Source organism: Colossoma macropomum, unplaced genomic scaffold (assembly GCF_904425465.1).
Source record: "Colossoma macropomum unplaced genomic scaffold, Colossoma_macropomum, whole genome shotgun sequence".
NCBI classification, from domain to species: Eukaryota; Metazoa; Chordata; class Actinopteri; order Characiformes; family Serrasalmidae; genus Colossoma; species Colossoma macropomum.
In genome coordinates, this window is record NW_023494789.1 from 26,618,444 (window position 1) to 26,639,737 (window position 21,294).

The window sequence follows — 21,294 nt, forward strand, 5'->3', positions numbered from 1 at the left end:
ACTGCGTTCACATTCACGTTGGACAGAGGGAAATGTATCAGTGTGTAGAATGGGCACTTTCTGAGTGCTACTGGGTTTCTATCACTGTATAAAAGATGCATGAGGTTTATTTTATTTTTCAGTGCACTGTTTTTTTCCAAGCAGGCACATCAACTCATTCAGAGCACAATGCAGATCAGTAAGCGCTTACTAATGTCTGTTTTAATCAGATTAACAATAAAATGTGACTGATGCATGACTTATATTCCCATTCATGTGAGTTCAAGGTAGTCTATGATACAAACCTGATAATAATTTTTTTCAACTTTGTTAAATAACAGTCCTTAACTTAGGAAATGAATGCAACAACAGCACTGAGACACATTCTTGTTCCAAAACACTAATACTGTATAGCTGTTCCCTAAATGAACCAATCTCTGCCACATTTATATGCTCAACACCTGCAAATCAAGGAAAACCAAACACTTTTTTGTCAGTTCAATTTAGTTACAATCCACAAAAGCAGTGAAAAATAATGTGTTGTCAGATATTTAAAAAATAATGCTTTGTAAAAGACCTAATCAAGCTTTTATTGACGATAGCAGTCCCGTTAATGCTTAATAAGGATGATTACTTGTTTTATAATTGCTCTATCCGCTACATCCCAAAGAATAGAACACATTCAGTTGACTCCAGTCAATAGGCACATTCATTGACTCTTTTCAACAGACATATCCACATTTGCATCATGCATGTGTTTGTGCACACTGCGTCAGTCTTTGAGAATCTCAGCAGCTGCTTTTATTAAAGGACCTTTTCCGGGTAGCTTACCCCCCTTGTGTCTGCATGTGCTATGGATAAGCTTGTCGTTGAAGGGAAGGGAGAATGGGATTATATTCTGCTCCATAGAAAATGGAACCTTACTGAAAGCAGCAGGAAACCTCACAGAGCAGGAAGTTGTGGTTAATATTTTCAGCTTCAGCTGAGCCCTTTAAATGAAATAGTGATACGCTCTTTACAAGGGACCTCATCTGCTAGCATTAGTTGGAAAATTCCTTTTGATTTTTTTTTTCTTCTATATCTGGGCTGGATTCAGAGTTGGGTTCAATGCAGTCAAAGAGAGGAAAGAAGGGTAGCATATCAGCTGCTGGCTGATTTCCTCCAGTTTTAATGTGAGATGTTTGACCAGTGACCACAGTCCTGCTAAAGTGATCTATCAGTGTTGCCTCTAATGCCTGAAAGAAAGCACAATTCCATATATTCTTAATGTAATAATGCCATTGCATATTTTCATTTGTTCTATTCTATAAGAAAACAGCCTGACGTAATTTTGCCATTTCCTAGGCATGTTTGTAAAATAAGTGTAGAGATAAGAATTGGGTAAATCATGAAATCTGAAAGTTGCAGCACAAGACAACTGACACACAAGAAATTTACACCTGACTTGTACAGTCAATAAATACCATTAAAGCACTTGACTTAAGAAATATGGATTTCCTAGGCTTCTTGTTTATTTTTATAACTCTGATTTTATGGTTCCTTTAACTTCATAAAAGCAGGATTACCTTCCATATCCAAGTCACAAAATTACGTGACTAGTAATCCAATTCTAGCCTCTCATGCTTATTCTGAAACTGTCGCACTGCATCCAGCGCTCAGGGTAGCAGGGTGAGGCAGCACTGCGTTCCTTTTATGAAGCAACAGACAACAAAATAGCTCTCAGAGCTCCAATTTTTTATGCAAATACTTGTGTACTATGCTGAACAATGCTATACACATTCTGATTTTGACTGTTCCCAAAACTTTGAATGTTTTATTTGAATTAGAGTTGTATTGAAGTCTATCACTAGGGACTCACATGAACAGCTTAAGTTGGTAGATGAGCTACAACTGCCGAAAGCCTGTTCACGTCTGGTTGTGGATGTGTGTACAGTAGAGATGTCTAGAGACAATCCAGGCATATTTGAATATTTGAGTGGCTATTACACATCAGGTCTACTTTTTGCCCATTACCACCATGAGAAGCAGGTACAAAATACCCTCCTACCACTATTTTCACTTGCGAGTTGGGACTGGTTAAAAATGAAAGTATTGTATAAATATTCTGCTTTACTGGCCACACAGTGGTTTTGGTTTAACATGAGTATTAGCAGAAAGAGCAGGCTACTGTGCGCATGGTAGAACAATTAATTATGAAATCGCAGCATATTCATGATACTATAAAATGGTTATTTCACAAGAAAAAAAATAGTTCATTTGTGGTTTGTGTGTACCACTATACACATATGAAAAAAAGGATATTTTTACTGTAGTGTTCATTGGGAGCCTAGTACACCCAGCTATTTTATATTTGTATTACCAGTTGTACTTTGAAAATTCCAAGTTCACATCAGAATCAGCCGATAATCAGTATTAAAGAAAGATTTTTTTTTTAAAAATAATATTTACTTTTTACATTTTTAACAGATATCTGCCCAACTGCACATTCAGCAGAGTCAAAGCAGAAAATATGAGGCCAGGAGCAATCCTGAAGGTTCTGTGATGAGCCTGTAGGATTTTGGGCATCACCTTTTAAAGAAGAAAACCTTTTCTGTCTCAAAAGATTATTTGCAGTTTGGCAAATCATCACAATATTGTAATGTTGACATACTGACAACTTCCAAAAGTTTCTAGCTATAGCTTCCTAACATATATTAATTTGGGTGTTTAAATAACAGAATTGCATTAGGAATGCTTTAGATTGTGTTTTTCCTAGCACTTATCACAATAGCATGCTCATATAATACTTGAAGAAATCACGCAAGATGACACATCACACATTAAAATGCACTTTGCCACTGACCACTCAGTCATTTTAACACTCGCTACTCAAAGTAATGTGTGAGAACACACTCCTCCCAAATGTAAATTAAAATTAAAGGACACGATTGATGTCAGCTGGCACTTTGTGAATTTCCTGTTCACTGTCTTGGCTCACAGTTGAAGTTAAAAATCCATTTATTACCAGTGGTGCAGAAAATACTCTTCATCAGTCTCTTGCTCATTAGAGACTGACACCATGGTTATATTCAAAATGGCTGACAAATGGGCAGGGCTCTATGAGAAATACTGAAATGGAAGTGATCATTTCTCACACTGATGCATAATTCTACCAACAATTTCACATTTATTTTTTTGATATATGTCCTCTTATTTTCCTCTTCAAAAAGCAACATCTGTTCTACATGGGCAGACCGCCCTTCATGTTGTCTTATGATTTTTAACAGGGAAAATCACCATTCTTTCAAGAGCGGCTTTGTATTCACATACATCTTCATTTGACTAAGGTGAAAATCCATGCTGAATTAAGGTTGCTGATGCTGGGAATATTTCCCATCCGTCTCTTGAAGTGGTAGAGAAATAAAGGCAGCCAAAATGACTCCTTTATATTCAGCAGGTAAAAGTGGTCCAAATCTGATTTTCTTACCAAATCCTATTTTTCTTTTGGGCTGTTCACAATATCTTTTAAATGTGACCTGTATTTAATTATTCTGAACAGATCATACTCCTAAACTGATCCGCATGTGCAAAAGAACAATGCTTCACGTGGCACGCTCAACCAGAGTTGAACAATCAAAATGGAGTTAACAGTAACAGCCACTCCTGGAGCTTTCAGTTTCATCTTCACCAGCATCACAGGAGCTAAAAAGAACTTCCACATTCAAACTCGCCATAAAAAGGGCACATTATTCAGCCACGTTCATCTTTTTCTTCATATGTGACACAGATTCAACTTTAAAATATCAGATTTGGGCCACTTTTACATGCTATGTGAACATAGCCTAAGGCACTTTAGCCAAAACAGTGCTGTCAAAAAGACAGTGTGTACTGTTTCCTACTCCTGCAAATTTAGAGCATTGAGATGTGAGGAAAAAATCCCTGTACCTGTTTCTTAAAAAGTAATAAATGGTGTTAGCCAGAACACCATTTTAATTAAATACAGCAACAATGTGTAAGGACATTATACGCAAAAAAGCACCTTACACATTTCATGCAGGTTATTTTGATAAATGTTTTTGTGTAAAGGCCTTCCCCAAATACAGACTGTCTGTCAAGGTTATACACTGAAGACCATACTAAAATAGACAGCAGCAAAATTAATATAACTGCGCATGACAAAGTGTTTTAGTTCAAACTGATAAGTCACTTGTAAAATCTCTGCAAATTCCAAAAAGACTGAGTTAAAATTGAAAGTAGCACTACTGAGTCATGAGAAAAAAAACCCTCTAAAATATGCTGCGAGTCAGCTTGTAAAGCCTGAAATAATATTTTAAAAGTCAGAGATGTCAGTTTTAGATTTCGCTGAGGTTTTTTGGACTGCATCATCTTTCATATTGTGTCACATGCACAGGTTTAAAACTGCGGCCCAGGTCAATGTTTAGGTCTCAAATGCAAAGTCAACATTATACAGATAAGGATATGATGACAGTAGTAAATTCACTTGTGTCCTGAGAAGACATGTTATCTTTGAATACTCTTTCAACGTGCTCATGATCATCAGATTCATCCAATCAGAGAAGGGATCCAAAACACAACCGACGTTACAACATGTTCTTCAACATATTGTGCGCAATTACACATTTCCACCAGAAAGGTCTCCAAGGTCCTCAGTTCTTACAAAGTGTAGTTTTAAACAAACTACTGAAGTATAAAATTCAAATCTAAATGTAACATTATATTGGCTGTTACGATCAGACATCAGTTAAAATAGGTTTTAGTATCAGCCACAAAATTCTCATATTAGGCCAACTGTAATATTTACATGCTTCTATCAGTATTTGGTTTCTGTTATGCATGAATTAGAATTTTGAAGTTTTTAGAAAGATTATACAGGTCATTGAATGTATTATACACATTAATACAAGTTTATAAAAGCTAGCCTCAAACACTGACAAAATTTAATACATAAACAAACAAATAAATAATAAATAAAAACCTGTCATGCTTCAACTCCTCCCATCCTCCACTTGCCCTCCAAAAGATGCAGCCAGCTGCATCCCCCCAAACAATAGAGACAGCCTAGCTTAACTCTGGCTCAATCCTAAATATAACCACTGAAATCTGGGGTCAGGTCCCTGGGTCTGTGCGCATCTAGGCCAGAGGGTTACCTTGATGGCAGTGGAGGCGATCTGGAGGTGGTGCAGCTTGCGCAGTGTGCTCTCTCGGTCTATGAAGTAGGAGGCAGCCAGCTGGTGGAGCGCCTCCAGAGTCACAGCCGTGCTGTTCGCGTCGGTCAGGTCTGCTGTCCGGCTCAGCCTCCTCTTGTCTACAAATATAGTTAAAGCCTCCTCACCTGCAACAGTCCAGAGCACAACAGAGCACGGTGAGGAGGAGAGGGAACAAAGGTAAAATAGGGGATGTAGGCAGGATAGGATCAGAAAGAGATTTGGCATGTCAAAGAACTGAAAATTAATTCACTGAGTTAACCTGTTAATTTCTTGTTCTGAGGATTTAAATAAAATAGCAAGAGGCTTATGTAGTTCATTTTCAAATGCTGAGAGATGCTGTTAAACAATTATGAATATTAAATCACAACATACACTGATCAAATTACTGGTGTCTAAGCTTTACAATAATTTTATTTCTAATTCATTTGCAATTCCTACAAGCAGTCAAGCGTTTACATCTGTTCTACAGTGGTATCTGAATGAACAGTTAAAGGAATATTATATAAAAAAGAAAAAATGGGACTCTTTACAGTTTGAAGGAATTTTGCCAACATTCTCTATAGCTGGAAAGAGTTCACAGTGAATCAGCATGTTGGTGGTTTGGGACAGAAAAGTGATAGACAGTACCCCAGGCTACACGTCAGTATTAAAGTCCTGGCTGCGAAACAAACTCTTTAAGTTGTAATACAATGATGAGATTTGGCAGCTCTTGAGTTTTATGTTTTTCCAGAAACCCTTTAAGAGATTTTGTACTTCTTTAACATTGCTGGCACCATCTTGCCATTCTGTTACATCTCTTCAAGTGTGCTTTACAGACAGGACCTCAAAACTAACATTTAGCCCAGCTTACAAGCTAGGTGGAATTCACTGAACTATTTCAAACATCTAGGTCCTAAAATGACCAGTTAATTGCTAGCTTATCTTCCACATATATAGGGCCCGGTAGCTTATTCAATATGTACATTGACATTCACAAAACAAGGAAAAAAATACTCAAATATATTCTGTTTAAACATCATCTTCTATTTCCAAGAAGAAATAAAATGTTCAGTAGCACTGAGCCTTGGGCTGTCTTAGAATAAGGCATGGATAACATTATATGATGAAAACTGACACCATCATCTATGATTGCAATATTGTGTTGTAGAACAGAATTACTTTAGCGCTTTTATTGTCCCAATAGAATTTGTCTCTTTATATACCCTAACTATCTTCCCCAAAGACACATACACCCATAGTAGAGAAGACATCAGGGCCAGCCATTTGTATGACACATCAAGAGCAGTTAGGGGTGCTGAAGTCCTTGCTTAAGGGCCCAACACTGGTAATATATGTTTTATTTAATACAAGACACAGCTGGTAGAATTTTTGGTTCAGCTTTCTTTGGTTGCACTTTCTAACACCTCAAATATGAAGCCTAAAACTGTTGATCCAAAGTGCACATACATCTTTTTTTTTAAACCATGCAGACTTGCGCTGTGTTTTTTTTGTTATAGAATCAAACCGAGCACTACTTACAATGTTTTCAAGACTCCAATTTGGTTGATACAGTTTGACTCAGGGATGGAAGAGAGAAAGCAGTTAAAAATAAATGAAGGGGAGAAGAAGAAGGAATTATTGCTGATTATTGGACTTTATTTACGCTAATAGTTTGGTAACTAGCAAGAATTTGCTTAGTCCTAGTCAGAAAGAAGTTGTAGTTACAGTACTGATCAAATCAAATATTTACTTCACAGATGATTATTGAGAAAGAGGAGAAGAGGAGGCTCTACGAGGAGGATGAGAGGCTCACATTTCAGGTACCCTGGTGTGTTTAAATTCACGGTGTCAGAGAAAAGCTTCATTTTTGCTCTCATTTTCATGCACTTCACAGTCATTAGGCTAGCTTAAACCTTACTGAAGTACAGTCAGGAGAAATTAATCATGTATTAAGATATTTTTGTATTCTGGTAATTTAAGCAGAAGTTATTGGGGTAAAAGACATTATTTGAGTCTAGCTTGCATCTGTGTTTTCAGCAAGTGTTTAACCCCTTTTACCACTGATTGTGGTTTCTCCTGTCAGATATAAAACACTTTGATTCATTGTTTTTCTCCTGTCAGAGCGCATAAAAGCAGAGTGCTGTAGATGTCTTTAAAAAGATTGAGAAAGTTGTGTACCTTCAAGAATGAATAAACTTAATATCCAGAAAAAAAAGCCTCACATTTGAAAAGCGGTTTTGGGTAGAAAATGTCCAAAGGAAATGACTATGAATAGGTAATTACACTTATATTATTTTGCATTTAATAACTTCTTTGTTCTCAAAAAACATAAAATATTGAAAAAAACATCCTAAAAACTTTCTGGTCTAGCTTACAGTATTTCAGTCTCAGCACCAAACTATACTTCAAATCTGTGGGAAACAGTGTCATTTGTAACACAACATGCATCGCAAACTGATAAATTATCCTTCAATAAATGAAAAATATGAAAAATAAATAGAAAAATATGTTCCTCCAAACAGTTCAGTACAGCCAGAGGCATTAATACTTAGTGCTGTACTTTGACCAGTCATAGGCTCTTATGAAATAATTCAACCTTTTTTCAGTATTTGGTTACTTGAAAAGTATAGCATACAATACAAAATATCTTAACCCCGTCTAAGGCCTGGGCCCAAAGTTTTATTTCACTCTTCGAAAACCTAAGAATAGCTCAACCACTTTGCATTGAAGTCTCTGTAGATACTGAATAACAAGCCTGGGATTTTAAGGGGTTTAAGTATATCATCGCTGTCCAAAGAAAAACATATAAATCTTCTAAATATTTACTTTACAAGAGAGGGCAAAAACATTCTTTATTTTCAATGTTTTCTTCAGAGCAATTTTGAAGCATTCCTGATGGTCCATTCTTCATTAAAAATCGCAATAAATGGAGATATGTTTTTCTTTGAACAGCGACGGTATGCAAGCCTTTGTATTCTGGTACCTCCCAATGTAGCTGAGAGCAGGAAGTGTGTTCCATATTTCCGGATGATGTTCTCAGTGATGCTACTGAGGGTGGGACGACGGCCCAGCTGCCTGATGGTCTGCATGAACTCTGGGTCGAGAGGGAAAGGAATGCCATTGTCCTCTCTTTCTAGAGCCAAGCTGTTCACCTTCCAGCGTCCGAACTCTCTGAAATATCACACACACAAACACACACCCCAGCACACACACACACACACAACCCGTTAGGATATGACCTTCAGTCCCATGAAAAAGGGAGTGAGAATGAAACTCTGAAACTCATTTCTGACTACTGGGTAAGACTTCTCTTCAGTGCCTAGTTCCAGATGCTTTGAAGAGCCTAGTGTCATTCGGAAATTGGTGCTCTTCCTGCAGCAAAGGGAAAAATCACAAAATGACGGCCACAAAAATCCTCACACAGCTTGTGTTCAAGGGGGAGACACACATTCAGATAAGACCTGCTGGGGAGAAAATGTGATGACTGCATGACCCCGGTCCCTGCTACATGAATCTTTTTTGTGCGTCTTTTTTATACAAGAGGAATACCATGATGTTCAACTCTGTCTTTGGGAATTGCTCCAACTCACTGCAAAACCAGTTGTCCTCCCCTACTGGTTTTACATAATGGCGCAATCTGGGGTTATTTTGTGTGACTTTTGGTTCTGAAGTATGGTTGACTGTGAGCAATCAGGGACTGTGGTGAGCCTCTCCCGTGAATGAAGGGCAAAAAGCACACTAGATGAGAGTGGCTAGAACTCTCCTTGACAAAAGCGAGTTGCCAATTTCCTGTATTTGCTTTGCCCTTACAGTAACAGCTGTTCGGTGCAGCAGGCTGGATGTTGTTGACACAGCCCTTGACAATCTAACTTGATTTGATGAACCAAAAATTGTGCTCAAAAGATTCCAACACATACTAATTAAACAAATGACAAAGTCAGTAGATACAAAAGTGTGTTCATATATTGTGATAATGAGTAAATTTAATTTAAATGAAGTATTAAATTAAACAGCCGTTATATGTAGACTAATTTGTTCATTAAAGTAGGAAACAAGCAAAGGTGGAAAAATGTAAACTCGAGTGTAGTTCTAAGGAGAACCTCCATAAAAAAGTGAACTTTTGAAGCACCAATGAAAACATTAATTGAATCAAGCAATCAGCTCATTATGCCTTGTTTCATTCTGACGTATAGGCATAATGACAACCATTGATTACTGCTGTTGCAGATGCAGACAGACAGATAGACAAGGACAGAGAGAGAGAGAGAGAGCTAAGTCATGATCGACGTTATGTCAGAGCATCGGGATCTGATGGACAGTTATGGATGGAGCCGGAGGCTAATCCACCACTGGGCTCCTGGTGCAGCAGCACAGCAGGAACAGACTTACTGAAGCACTACCTGCCATGCTTTCCCACTGAGACCTACGGCTACACGGCATCAACAGTGAGAACAAGCTCCACTGAAACAGTCTGAGGCCAGAGGAAAACTAACACAGTCACTCAGGGGCAGCCACTGAGACTGCCGGCATTATACTCTGAGAACTTGCAGGAGATTTGAGAAAATTAGCTATCTGTGAAAACGAGGCACATTTTTGTTTACCTCTGTCTTACTGAGGGGAATATGAGGTAGAGGACCCAAACCCCAAAAAGACAGTTACTTCTGGAAAACAAAATATACTTCCAAATGTCACTTAACCACTCGCAGTCTTTACCATTTCATTAATTAGTCAGTTGGCAGCATTTAATCAAGTCTATCACTAACTTGCTACAGAGGTAAAGGGTCAAAATGGAGCATATGACTTTCATAAACTCTTCCTATATATGGAAGAAACAAGTCCTCATAGATTGTATAAATAAAGCTACAAAAATTAGGGCTGCATTTATTATTTTTCATTTATTATTGCATAATGGCTTGATTTGTTGTTTTATAAATAATAAGTATGATTATTGTTTTTCCTTTTCATTTTCATTAGCAAGGTGAATTAAAATGCTAATCTGGGGATCTGGCCAAATCTGGCAACCCTGAACAGGTTACGGGCTCTGTTTGGATATCAGTGAGCAGTCAAGGAGAGCAGAGGAAATGTCTTTTTAAGTGTCTTTTTAACCATCATAAAAACAAAAACAACCTTTTGATTCACTCTTATCAATGAATGGGGAGTGATCAAGGTTTTTAAGACACTCAAAACTGAATTATACTGGAGCATTCGCCAAACTCTTTACTAAACTCTCAGCTTTATTGCTGCAGTCTGAATTTCTAGCTAACCGGAGTGCCCCTGGAGTCAAAAAATCGAAACCGTCACTTGGGAATTGGGAGAGTCTTGCAAACTGAATCTCCAATGAGTCCAGTTTCAGAGCTGGCAACTGTGTTCTGCTGGTCATGAGTTCACATTTAGCCTGACAATTGTTTGTTTTCCCACAGAAATGCACAGTTTCAGGGTGAGGTGAATATCAATAGCACCAGATACCACAGCTGTAATGTTTTACTACTGTATACAAACTTTATACATACATGACGGTAACCATCTGCATTTGCACCACAGCCATATGGAGATTAAAAAATGATGTGCCAGGTGTCTGAAAGAAAGAAGGGAGCTTCCCCAGTGGCATAAATGCTATGTCAGAAGATGAAAAATCATGCAAAAGACTGGAAATCCATCTCTCAGCATGCAGTTAACAGCTAGCATGCCAAGTGATGGTGGTGCTGGACTGGAAACACGATAGGGATTGTTGTTCTTTTAGGATGGTGTAAGTGAAACTAAAGGGTTAATGGGAAAAGTCTATTTTAAAAAAATACTGTAATAATCAGATACCTGTGTTACATTACAAATTGCGCTTAAGGTACAAATGATGGCTCTCAATGACCGTAACGGTAATCTGCGTAGGCCTGATTCAGTTTGATTGGATAACACAGCCTAACGACTCCCAAAGTAAAACAGTCCAGTCTCTGACACCAGGAGCCAAAAAAGTTATTGTTGTGAATAATGTAAATAAATATTGTGAATACATTAATGAATAATGCATATTGGGTGTATTTAATGAATAATTTCTCTGGGGGAATGCGACCGTACATTGAAGTTCTTCACTTCTGGACTCAGGGCACAGCTGACACAACACATGCTACTAGCATGCAGCTGACATGAACAAATGATGCTGGGTTACTCAGTATCATATTATTTAATATGTAACTTCTGTTACTTTTGTTAAAGATTTTCATTAAAACTGTTACTACAAAAAAAGCATATTGACTAAAATAGAATAGAAAGTAGGTTAAAGCAATTTTTTTACAACCTTCATAGGAGCACAGAAAATTAGTTAGCTAGCATTAAGCCTAGAGCTATGTCCGAAACTGTGCCCTGTTCACTGTGCAGTGCGCTATTTTAGGGTTCCACCATTGTAGTGGTGTCCGAAAACATCCAGTACACTCAAACAATCCCACAATGCGCCGCAATAAACGGTGTACAACTGATGTACCCAAGCAGATAGGTGATACGCATAATGCACTGTGTTGCTTGGTGTGAAGATTCACACACAACTTCTCTGAGTAGGATTACTGAGCCCAGCGTCTCCACACGCCTCTCTTCAGACCTCTTACAGATGTAAGTACGCTCTTCTAATGTGTGCAGTCAGACTCAGCGGTTATACTGGACTGGTGGTATGACATTTATAGTGTTTGTGACGGAATCTGCTGTCGCACAGTAATAAGCAAACTTGTATGACGTAGTGTCTGAAATCGGTTACTACCATCACCAATGCTGTTCCCCATAATAGTGTTCTATATAGTGATCCAGGGTACAGTGATTAGGGGACCATTTCGGGCACGGCATAGGTCTGTAAACAATTAATACTGCTATTTATTATCACTAACGATTATTAATAATGTTTGGAATGTCATTTATTTCAGTATGGAAAACTAAACTACTTATATCAGCTGGGCACACAACCAAAATTCTGCTTCCATGAGTTTACGTTCAGTTGGCAACAGGAATGTAGGATTTCACCGCATCATTAGTCATATAGTTTGTCTATGAAATAAATCAATGGAATCCTGGTAATTAAAGTTATATTTCCCTCAAAGCAAAATATTATAACCCAAAGCTGTTAGTAATTACCCCAATGTGAACAAATCATCTTGCTGTGACCACAAAGACTCAAGGATTTGGTTAGTTTATAGACATAGTAGAAGCAATGGGCAGGGAAAAAATAATTTTTCCACCCGCTAGTTAGGACTCCCCCAATCACACAATACTATCAACGCTAGGAGGGCGAAGGCTAACACAGGCTTCCTCCGAGACCTGTGAAGCCAGCTACCACTTCTTTTCGAACTGCCATCCTACCCACCCAGAGAGAGTGAGGCCAATTGTGCTCTCTTGGACTCCCGGCTACGGATGGCTGTAGCATCACCAAGGATCTCCTGATGATAGGGCCAATGCTTAGATGGTAGCGCCACTGAGAAGCCCAAAGATTTTTTTTAATGTACTAGCTTACATAATGAGGCTTACATACTTCTGAGATAAGGAGGGGTCACAAGAGTGTTACAACTGCCATGGTCTTCAGGAAACTCAGCTGCACACATAAGATGCATATTAAAATGACTGTGTTGCCTTATATCTTGCCAAATTACATTCCAGAAAAAAAAATTAAATATTCTGTCCGTTGCCCAGACGTGGCAACGTAATGTGGAATGCAGTCTGTAAGATGATAGTAAGTGGAACCTTCACAAAAGCAAAGACATTTTAGGTGGAGCACTTGTAGTTTGCTTGCATTCTACTTCCAACCTTGAGAACGTACTTTAAAGCTGATGTGTTTGTTTTGTAACAACAGGGGTGGTTTTGCAGAAGTGGTCCATGCTTCCAAGACAGTGGTAGGGGAAACCCTGGAGGCAGTCACTGGAGGCCTGCCATTCGGCACCTATTGGCAAACTGTTTTCGAAGAGGTGCGGCCCAGTGCCCGGTAGTTTGCTCTAGTTCCTTACAAGCCTCTAGAGCCAAGATGAAAGAATACTAACACAGTGGAAAAAGCAATGCTCTCTCCAAATATAACAATTTTTATATATTTTACTTGTAGCACAACTAGGAAGAATTCCAGCATTTAAGCTTTATTGACACAGTTCTGAAAGCAATAAATACCAGGGTACTGACTCTAAATTTGTTTCCAAACATAGTGAGCTGCTTCCAAATGATTTTATGAGCCAGAATCAGTTTTATTTTGCAAATTCTGTCAGTAGTCAGTGAACTGGACAAGAAAAGACATGTCAGTATTATACAATATCCTACATTTCACTCCATAAATCACTGAAGAAAAGAAACATTAGTGGCATGCAGGCAGTCTCAGATAGACCTACAATAAAGTGAGTAGAAATTTAAAGGAGGAATTTGTTGTGCAGAACATTCAAGTAGAAAAATGCAAAATGAAAATCTAGATGTACAACTAAAAGAAAGTACAATACACGATTGGAATTGGCCATTTTTTACTGCTAACATGCAACTTTGGCCAGTTTAATATTTAGATTTTGTCTGATCTGTGGTGCAACTTTATGATGTAAATATTGTGAACTGTATTTGCACTGTATTTGAACACTGCTGTGACACCTATAGTATAATTATGCACAACCCATTTTGTTTACTTTTGAAATAGTACTTGATTTGATATAAATATTATTTAAATAAGCAACCGATTTTGTAAGAATGCCAGTTTGGCCCATTTCAAAGCAATTAATGTTATTTATGTTGCAACTCAAAAAAACATGATCAGTGCATCTCAAGTTCCTTGTGAATATGATAACACCACCATGATACATGACACACATCACTTTGCCAGTTCCACTTATTGAGGTTGTCTAAAGTCATGCTACTCATAAATGTCTCTGAATTAACGAATGTGAACTAAATTGAACTTAATTTTAAATCTGATGAATGCCAACACACCTTTAATGCTCCCTCTAGTTGAAAGACCAGAAAAAATAAGAAAAATCTGTTAATATGCAAGATGCTGTTAGTAGTTAAATAAAGTCCAAAAATGTAAATGTTGGAAAATCAAGCATTCAGCTACCCCCTAAAGGCTTGATTAAAATACATTCCAGCAATCTATAACAAAAACAATGACACTGAGAGAAAGGTTGAGAGATAACTCTCATTTTGTGCCGAACCACATTTCATGGAGAAAGAATTACAATAGTAGAATAAGTCGAGTGATAAATGTAGGGCTTTGCCTGAAAGCTGCATCATCAAATATTGATTAGTGAGAACACAGATCACAAGCTCGAATTATATTACCTAAATTGAAGCGTCACACACAAGTTGCTGTTCATCACAGATGGGGTAAGAAAAAATTCTGCTCAGCACATGTGCAGGTCAAATTTCATTACAGCTCAATGATACTCAAATGATCCTGAGTTCTGCAATAATGTCTGGTTTCTGTACAGTTTCCTTGTGAAAGTAAGTGAAATGAGCCAGACCAGTTAGAAGCATCATGTGCAAAGGGAAAAGGCAGAAAATCCTTCTGGGGACACAATTCTGGAGATGATTTGCTAGAAATAAAATGTGATGAATTGTGCTCCCTGTCTTGAAATCTGAGGGCTGATTTTATTTCAGTGCTAGTGTCACCTGGGAACTGAGACTAGTCATGCTATAAATGGCAATGTCAACTATCTTGATTTATTTTATTGTGTTTGTGCCACATGCCAGTGACTGTGTTGACTTAAGGTGCAAAAAAGAGGGTTCTGGACATCAATTTGTTTGCATGCAGCAGAGATAATAGTCTCTCTAAACCATCAGTGATGAGACAAATAGCTGCAGTTAAAGGCCCTCTAATAAATTCAAATTTAATTTGTGTAATGAACAGGAATTGAACAGAGATCTGCTATTCATGATTAAAAAAAATCCTACTGCCGTTTTCCACACTGAAAGTCCACCATCAGCTTTCATTTTTGTTACAAAGTGCATTTAATTCCTCCTGCCATTAAGTAATATTCATTATGCTTAATGTTCTGTCTGGTTTGTTGAAAAAAGTTAACTCAAAGGCCTTTTAACATCTCAGGGAACAATCTGACTTCTTGCAGAGAAAATGTTCAGCCAGTGTTTTAATGTGGATTGATTAGTGAAACATGCTGTAAATGTAAACCTCCTAATATATGATTCTGTTGACCAATGAGGCCTGAAAAATGGTGAGATGACCGTGTCTGACCTGTCAGCAAAGCTGTCATTCCTGCATTGCCAGTTAAGCACATGGATGATGTTAGTATTCATCCTCTGTCATGCAGTTACCCTTTCTCAGATTCATTCACTGACCCATGAAAGTCCATTTAAAAACTGATCACAGACTTTACATTACGCCAACTTTACACAGAGATTAAAAGACCTTGATTCTATCAGTAGAACACTGCTGTAAACATGTAATCACTCTCAAAACGAAACCTCAAATGGAAGTTAATGGAGAAATTATTTATTCCAAGTAATTCTGGTCATCTGTTTTGGTCCATCCCCCATGTAATTTTGATACAGTACACAAGATACACATAATGTAATCATTCAACCTCTGTGATCTGTGAACTGAACCAGTAGAACGATCTAAAAGCAATGGCTGAAGAACCAGTAGGTGTTTTGTCCTTGAGTGTGCCACGAATGCAAGTACAAGAACACTCTAGGGATACACATGTCTTGAAATATAAATAATGAGACAATTAACCAGGGCCTAACTCCACTACCCTCATTTCTGAGTCTCCCTGTACTCCTTTTCTCTCTGGCCCTGTAAATATTTTTCATTTTGTGTTATTTCTATACAGAGTACAGCAAAGGGCAGTTTTAACCATCATGGGACTACTGTCACATCACAGGTGAATAGCGCTTGGAGTACTATAGGCAGAGCAAAGGATGCTCCATATATACCAATCTGCAGCCCAGTAGTGCACAATTCAAATCAAGACCACTGCTCTGTTGCTACATTTCATTTGGGGAGGGCGTATTTTGAATAACTAAAACATTACAGTTGAACACAAAATGAGTACAAATTTTGTCAGAAATGGATAGATGTCAAAAAAGATGTTTGCACACACATAGCTTGTGTAATCTCTTTAGAAAAGCACTGCCAATAGAATGGGACACTCTGGAGCAGCCACACATGAGGTCACCATGCTCAAGGTTAAGCATCAGCTAAAGAGGTATAAAGCCCCCAGCACTGGACAGTGGAGCAGTGGAACTGCGTGCAGTGATGGATCTCCATCCAGTAACTATGGGTTGAGTGGCGTTTGTAATCCAGAATTAAACATTCAACATCAGTACCTGAACTCACTATTGCTCTTGTAGCTAAATGCAGTCAAATCCTCACTGTGATGTTCCAATATCTAGTGTAAAGCCTTCCCAGAAGAGTAGAGGCTGTTACTGCAGCAAAGGGGAGAACAGACTCCCTGTTACATCTATCTACTATATCTACTAGAAGTGTCTACAGATGCTTGGATGCATAGTTTATGTGAGAGTATCCCTTGATTTTACAAACAGAAAAATAAAATGTGAAAATGTTAAATATGCCATTTAAGGCCTCCTGAGTAACAGTATTGGATAAGGAGGATGCCACGTTTATCTCTGTGGCTAAAAATCCACAAGAGCACAATTACCCCTGCTGCACTCATCGTGTGGGGCGGATGACTTAGTTGCTTTCTCCCTATGGATACAGAGCAATGTTAGCCAATCCAGGACATCTATTTGATCACATATACCTAATGGTATCGTTAGTACTCTTGCCAGTGTTGTGTGAGTGGCAGCTCAATAAGATGTTGTGACTGGATACATGTGTCACAGAGAAAGGATCTATGGTAGCTACTGTTTGATAGAGGAGAGTTAAGGGGATACACTGTTTTTCTGAAGGCAGAAAAAAGCGAGGTGCACTGCATGGTCTTTTTTTGCGGCAGGGTTCACACTTGGTTTCTTTGAACATTAGTTTTGACTGCACATCCCCTTGTTGCTAAGCATCATGACACTGCTATCATTTTGATATGTATAGGCAGAAAGCCCAACTACTACTGTTAAAAAATCCCTCCTCCATTATATCCATCAGTGAAGCCCTGCCTTATCTTTGATCTGATTGGACACCGCAGAAAAAATGCTTATGACATAGAGTACTTGACCGCTTCTTCCAACTTGGGGGGCCTGGAGCTCACTACACAAAACACAGAAACAGCGATGCAGCGTGCATGAAATGCCCACTGGGGTGAAAACAGCATGCAAAATGTTTCTCTCCGATTGAAAACAATTGGAAGGGTGCGCCTCAGTTCCAAAAATGTGTACAGTGTGGGCCCCTCCTCCCACACCCCCTTCCAGATAGGGTGGGAACTGACAAAGACTAGCACTGGGTTAAAAAAAAATAATTTGAAAAATATGGGTTTCACAACAATCTTCATCCTTACTCAGTATCAAAGCTATGCACCCCCTAAGAGGCAGTGGTTAAAAAAGTAATCACATTGCGTTCCCTCGCAATAATTTTGCATTCCTTGTCAATAATTTTACATTCCTTGTCAAAAATTATGTCACACATAATTTGTATTTCCTCACAATGATTTTGCATTAGCGTTTTACACAAAACTTTTGCGAGGTAATGCACAACTATTGCAAGGGAACAAAAACATTTTGCAAGGGAATGCAATGTTGTTGCAATTTTTTTCTGCAGTGGCACTTTAGGGGCTCAGTACAAAGCTAAGACGTTCGTGTTTTTTTTTATTTAAAGCATGCCTACTGTTGCACATACTAGTGTGTGTACTGTTCAGTATAATATGTGAATAAAACATTCTGTAATATTTACAGGACAAAAAGAAGGAGAGAGGAAAATTGATTGAATTGAGAAATCTTTACTAAGGTCTTTAACTTCAAAACTTCAACATTTTTTCTTATCTGAAAAGGGTTTAGCATCTAGCAGGAAGAATTTAAGGTACATGACCTACAGCAGATACAGTATGTCTACCACAGGCAAAACCCCCATGATTTGGAAAGCTGGTAAAACAGTAGTTGTCAAGGTTAGATGACAGAGTAGGAGCGTTAAGGGAAATAAAAGTAGGTCTGATTGCAAAACATTGTGCAAATAACACATTTTGCATAAATACATACATTTTTGAATTTAAAAGGCCTATTGTAATGCCTTAACTTGGTCTTAATTTGTTTTTTGTTTGATATGAGCCTAAAGAGCCAAATTTAGTTATTTGAAAACAGGTATGTACTCGGACCTCTACTTCAATAAGTGTATGTAGGTAATTACGCCAAAATGTAACCTTCAAGAAACCTTGCTCCTAAATATATAAATAAATAACCTAAAAAGCCAGTTTCTGTGGTGGGGGTGATGAGCTAATCATCATTCCTCCTGAACTCATCCTTTTTCACAGAAAGAAAGCCTGACTTAGAATATTTAGTGCCTCTATAAAGGCAACTGTTCATTCACTTAAGCATCTTTGAAGAAGAGAGTTGAGGGCCTACAGGCTAAAGTTTTTTTTTAAGAGTAGAACCATAGCCTGGAAGTCTGTGTACTTCTTTCACACCCCATCATTTTTGCCAATATTCTATTGTTGGTTTGAGCTCTCGGGCTTCTAAGGATGTTCATGTTACTTCAGGAGATGGGCAGAATATCAGAGAGAACGGCCTTGTGCCTTTTGTATAGATGTTCTAGAAAAATGGTGTCGCGTGAAAGCCTTTTCCAGTACATAGGTCATGTAACGTGAAAGGGACTGAAATAGAGTTTTTTCACACATATATCCCCAGCCTCCCTGACAGGTCTGTAGGGGGAGGGTTATATACAGGCGGTTGGGCTGATGTGAGGAAGTTTGCTAAAGCAAAGCCCTGCTCACTTGAAATCCGCTCTGTTCCTCACATGCTAATAGCAAAGCTCTCTAAGCGCAAGGTGACAGCACTTGTCGGCTTAGCCAGAGCTGTTCTAGATACAATGAAAATCAGCAGTAATTCTCCCATGCAAACATTGTCTTGCTAATGCTTTGCACACTATCTGAGAGTGCAAGACAGCATATGCACTCTACAAGTCAACAGGCTCTATAATAAGGGTGAGTTTGCTTGCATGGAATGAAGCAGGAATGTACGTTAATTTATTCATTAAAAAATAAAGAGCTCAATTCTCAGGGGTGCACCCGCTAAAAGCAGTGCAGATGTGCCAGGTTCAAACTGTTTTTGTTTATATCTCTGTTTGTAAACAGTAATTAAAAAAAACATCATAATGACTGACTGAATTCAGGAAACTTCTAAACACTGTCTTCTCATATACCACAAGGGTGACAAGGACAAAATAAAGAATGGCTTTAAATCAATGCTCGGTAAATAAATGCTGTAGCTTTGACATCTGCAAAGCATATAGGTCTACAAAGGACCTCATTTTGTCACAGTCGTAGCAAAGTCTTCTTGGAAAATGTTCTTAACGCCACCTTTTATTCAGAGTCATTCTGGACCATGTCGCTCCATTTGTCATGAAATATTCACACCGTATAAAGGGCAGGGTGTTTAAAAAAACAGTCTAACAAAAAAAAGGCAAAAAGAAAAATGAAAAGAATCGCAAGGTTTTGATATGACAGTGATCATTTGTTAGATCTCCTGCCTGCGAGAGGTTCAGAGATTCAGGGGCAGCATAGCGATCTGTTCCACACAGGCATTGTCTTCAGATAACCCACAAGAGGATCGCAGTCATTCAAAAAGGTCTGGCATGCTGTAGAAATTCAGCCTTTTTCAGGCAACCCTGAAAATTGTAATTTTTTTTAGACGCATTCACTAATTTCTGCCGTGAAAGTAGCTGCTCCACAGTCATACACTAAATTCAAATGCTCACTTCCTGTCTCCTCAAACTCGTAACCAAAATAAAAGTCATATCTCAAAAGAATTTGCTTTGCTTTTTTAAAATGTACCAGAATACCAAGAGATACTGTCTCTGCTTTACAGTAGAAGAGACTGGGAAGCAGCCCTGATTCTTCCTCAGCCCAGATCACTAGATGATGTAAGCCCTACCACTGTATACAGTCTTTTTGAGAGCTCCTGCCTGGTACGTAGGCACGCACACATACACACTGTTCCAGCACTCCAGCCTCCTAGCCCACCAGCAGGGGGAGATCCGGCATCTACAATTGCACTCCTCTTGACTCCGAGTTTGTGCCACTGACAGAAAAAGGGCCAGTGGAGCATTCATAAATGTGCCGAGATGCAGAGGAGAGTGCGTCTGACTAACCCCAGTGTTGCCATCTCCATCTGTGCCTGGCAGCATGGGCCCCCAGTCCTGCCAAACATGCGTGTCAGTCAGCCTCATTTCAGCTGGCTTCCAGCCTCTCTTTTCGCGCTGCTGTTACTTCATCTAATCCTCGGTGCTCAAACTCAGCTCAACTTCTGTCAACACCTCACCTGTCATGAGTCATGTGTAATCATCTGATACAGTTTCATTCCACACCACTAAACTCCTGCTTACTGATTCTGTGGGCGAATGCATTTTTGGATCTGAACATGCTGTTTTCCGGGCACATGTTTGCTCAGATGGTGTCACTGTGTCAATGATAGAAATTACTGCAATGATAACAATGATGGCACCACCTCCATCTGTACCAATCCCACCATTTTTTTGTGCTATGAAAAATAAATCAAACTGAACAAGAGATTGCATTAACATTGCAAGAAAGAGAAAACAGCGCACAAGAGATTACACTAACTCAAGCAAGAAACAATGGTCCAGCTACTCACCTGTAAATTTTGTACTTGGTGGTAAAGCCCTGTTGGTAGCGCTCCACGAACTCCGCAAATTCCTGAGAGTGATGAAAAGGCCCTTTGTCTGAAAGGAGCCACCCAAATGTACCAGCGGCATCACGGGAGCCAGCAGCGGAGGCTAGAACCCAGCAGTGAAGGCTTAGCACAATATACTCCCATGGACACATCAGATAGGCCAGTCTAAAAGCAATACACCGGCAGCTCATTCTTCACCCCACGACTCGACATTCTCTCAGGACTTTCCTCACCTCCTGGAACTGTAAGAGACACAAAGGCTAGGAGTCAGAGAGCAGCTGGGGCCTGTAGAAAAATGGAATACTGCAAACTCATGTAGTTATATGGTCTTAACAGATGTGGTTAACTAATAGTTTATAACGTGGTTCATTTGTAACAACAGTTTTAA

At 38.8% G+C, this 21,294-nt stretch overlaps 1 protein-coding gene across 1 annotated transcript in view; it reads right to left on the reverse strand.

Moving 5' to 3' along the window:
- brinp3a.1 (bone morphogenetic protein/retinoic acid inducible neural-specific 3a, tandem duplicate 1) overlaps window positions 1–21,294 on the reverse strand; it is a 36,458-nt gene that overhangs the window by 13,976 nt on the left and 1,188 nt on the right. The window contains exons 2-4 of the mRNA XM_036570686.1: window positions 20,868–21,148; window positions 8,149–8,336; window positions 5,127–5,311 (exon numbers count right to left, since the gene is read on the reverse strand). Of these exons, the coding sequence (XP_036426579.1) occupies window positions 5,127–5,311; window positions 8,149–8,336; window positions 20,868–21,097 (603 nt within the window). The 5' untranslated portion in view covers window positions 21,098–21,148. The remainder of the gene's footprint in view (window positions 1–5,126; window positions 5,312–8,148; window positions 8,337–20,867; window positions 21,149–21,294) is intronic.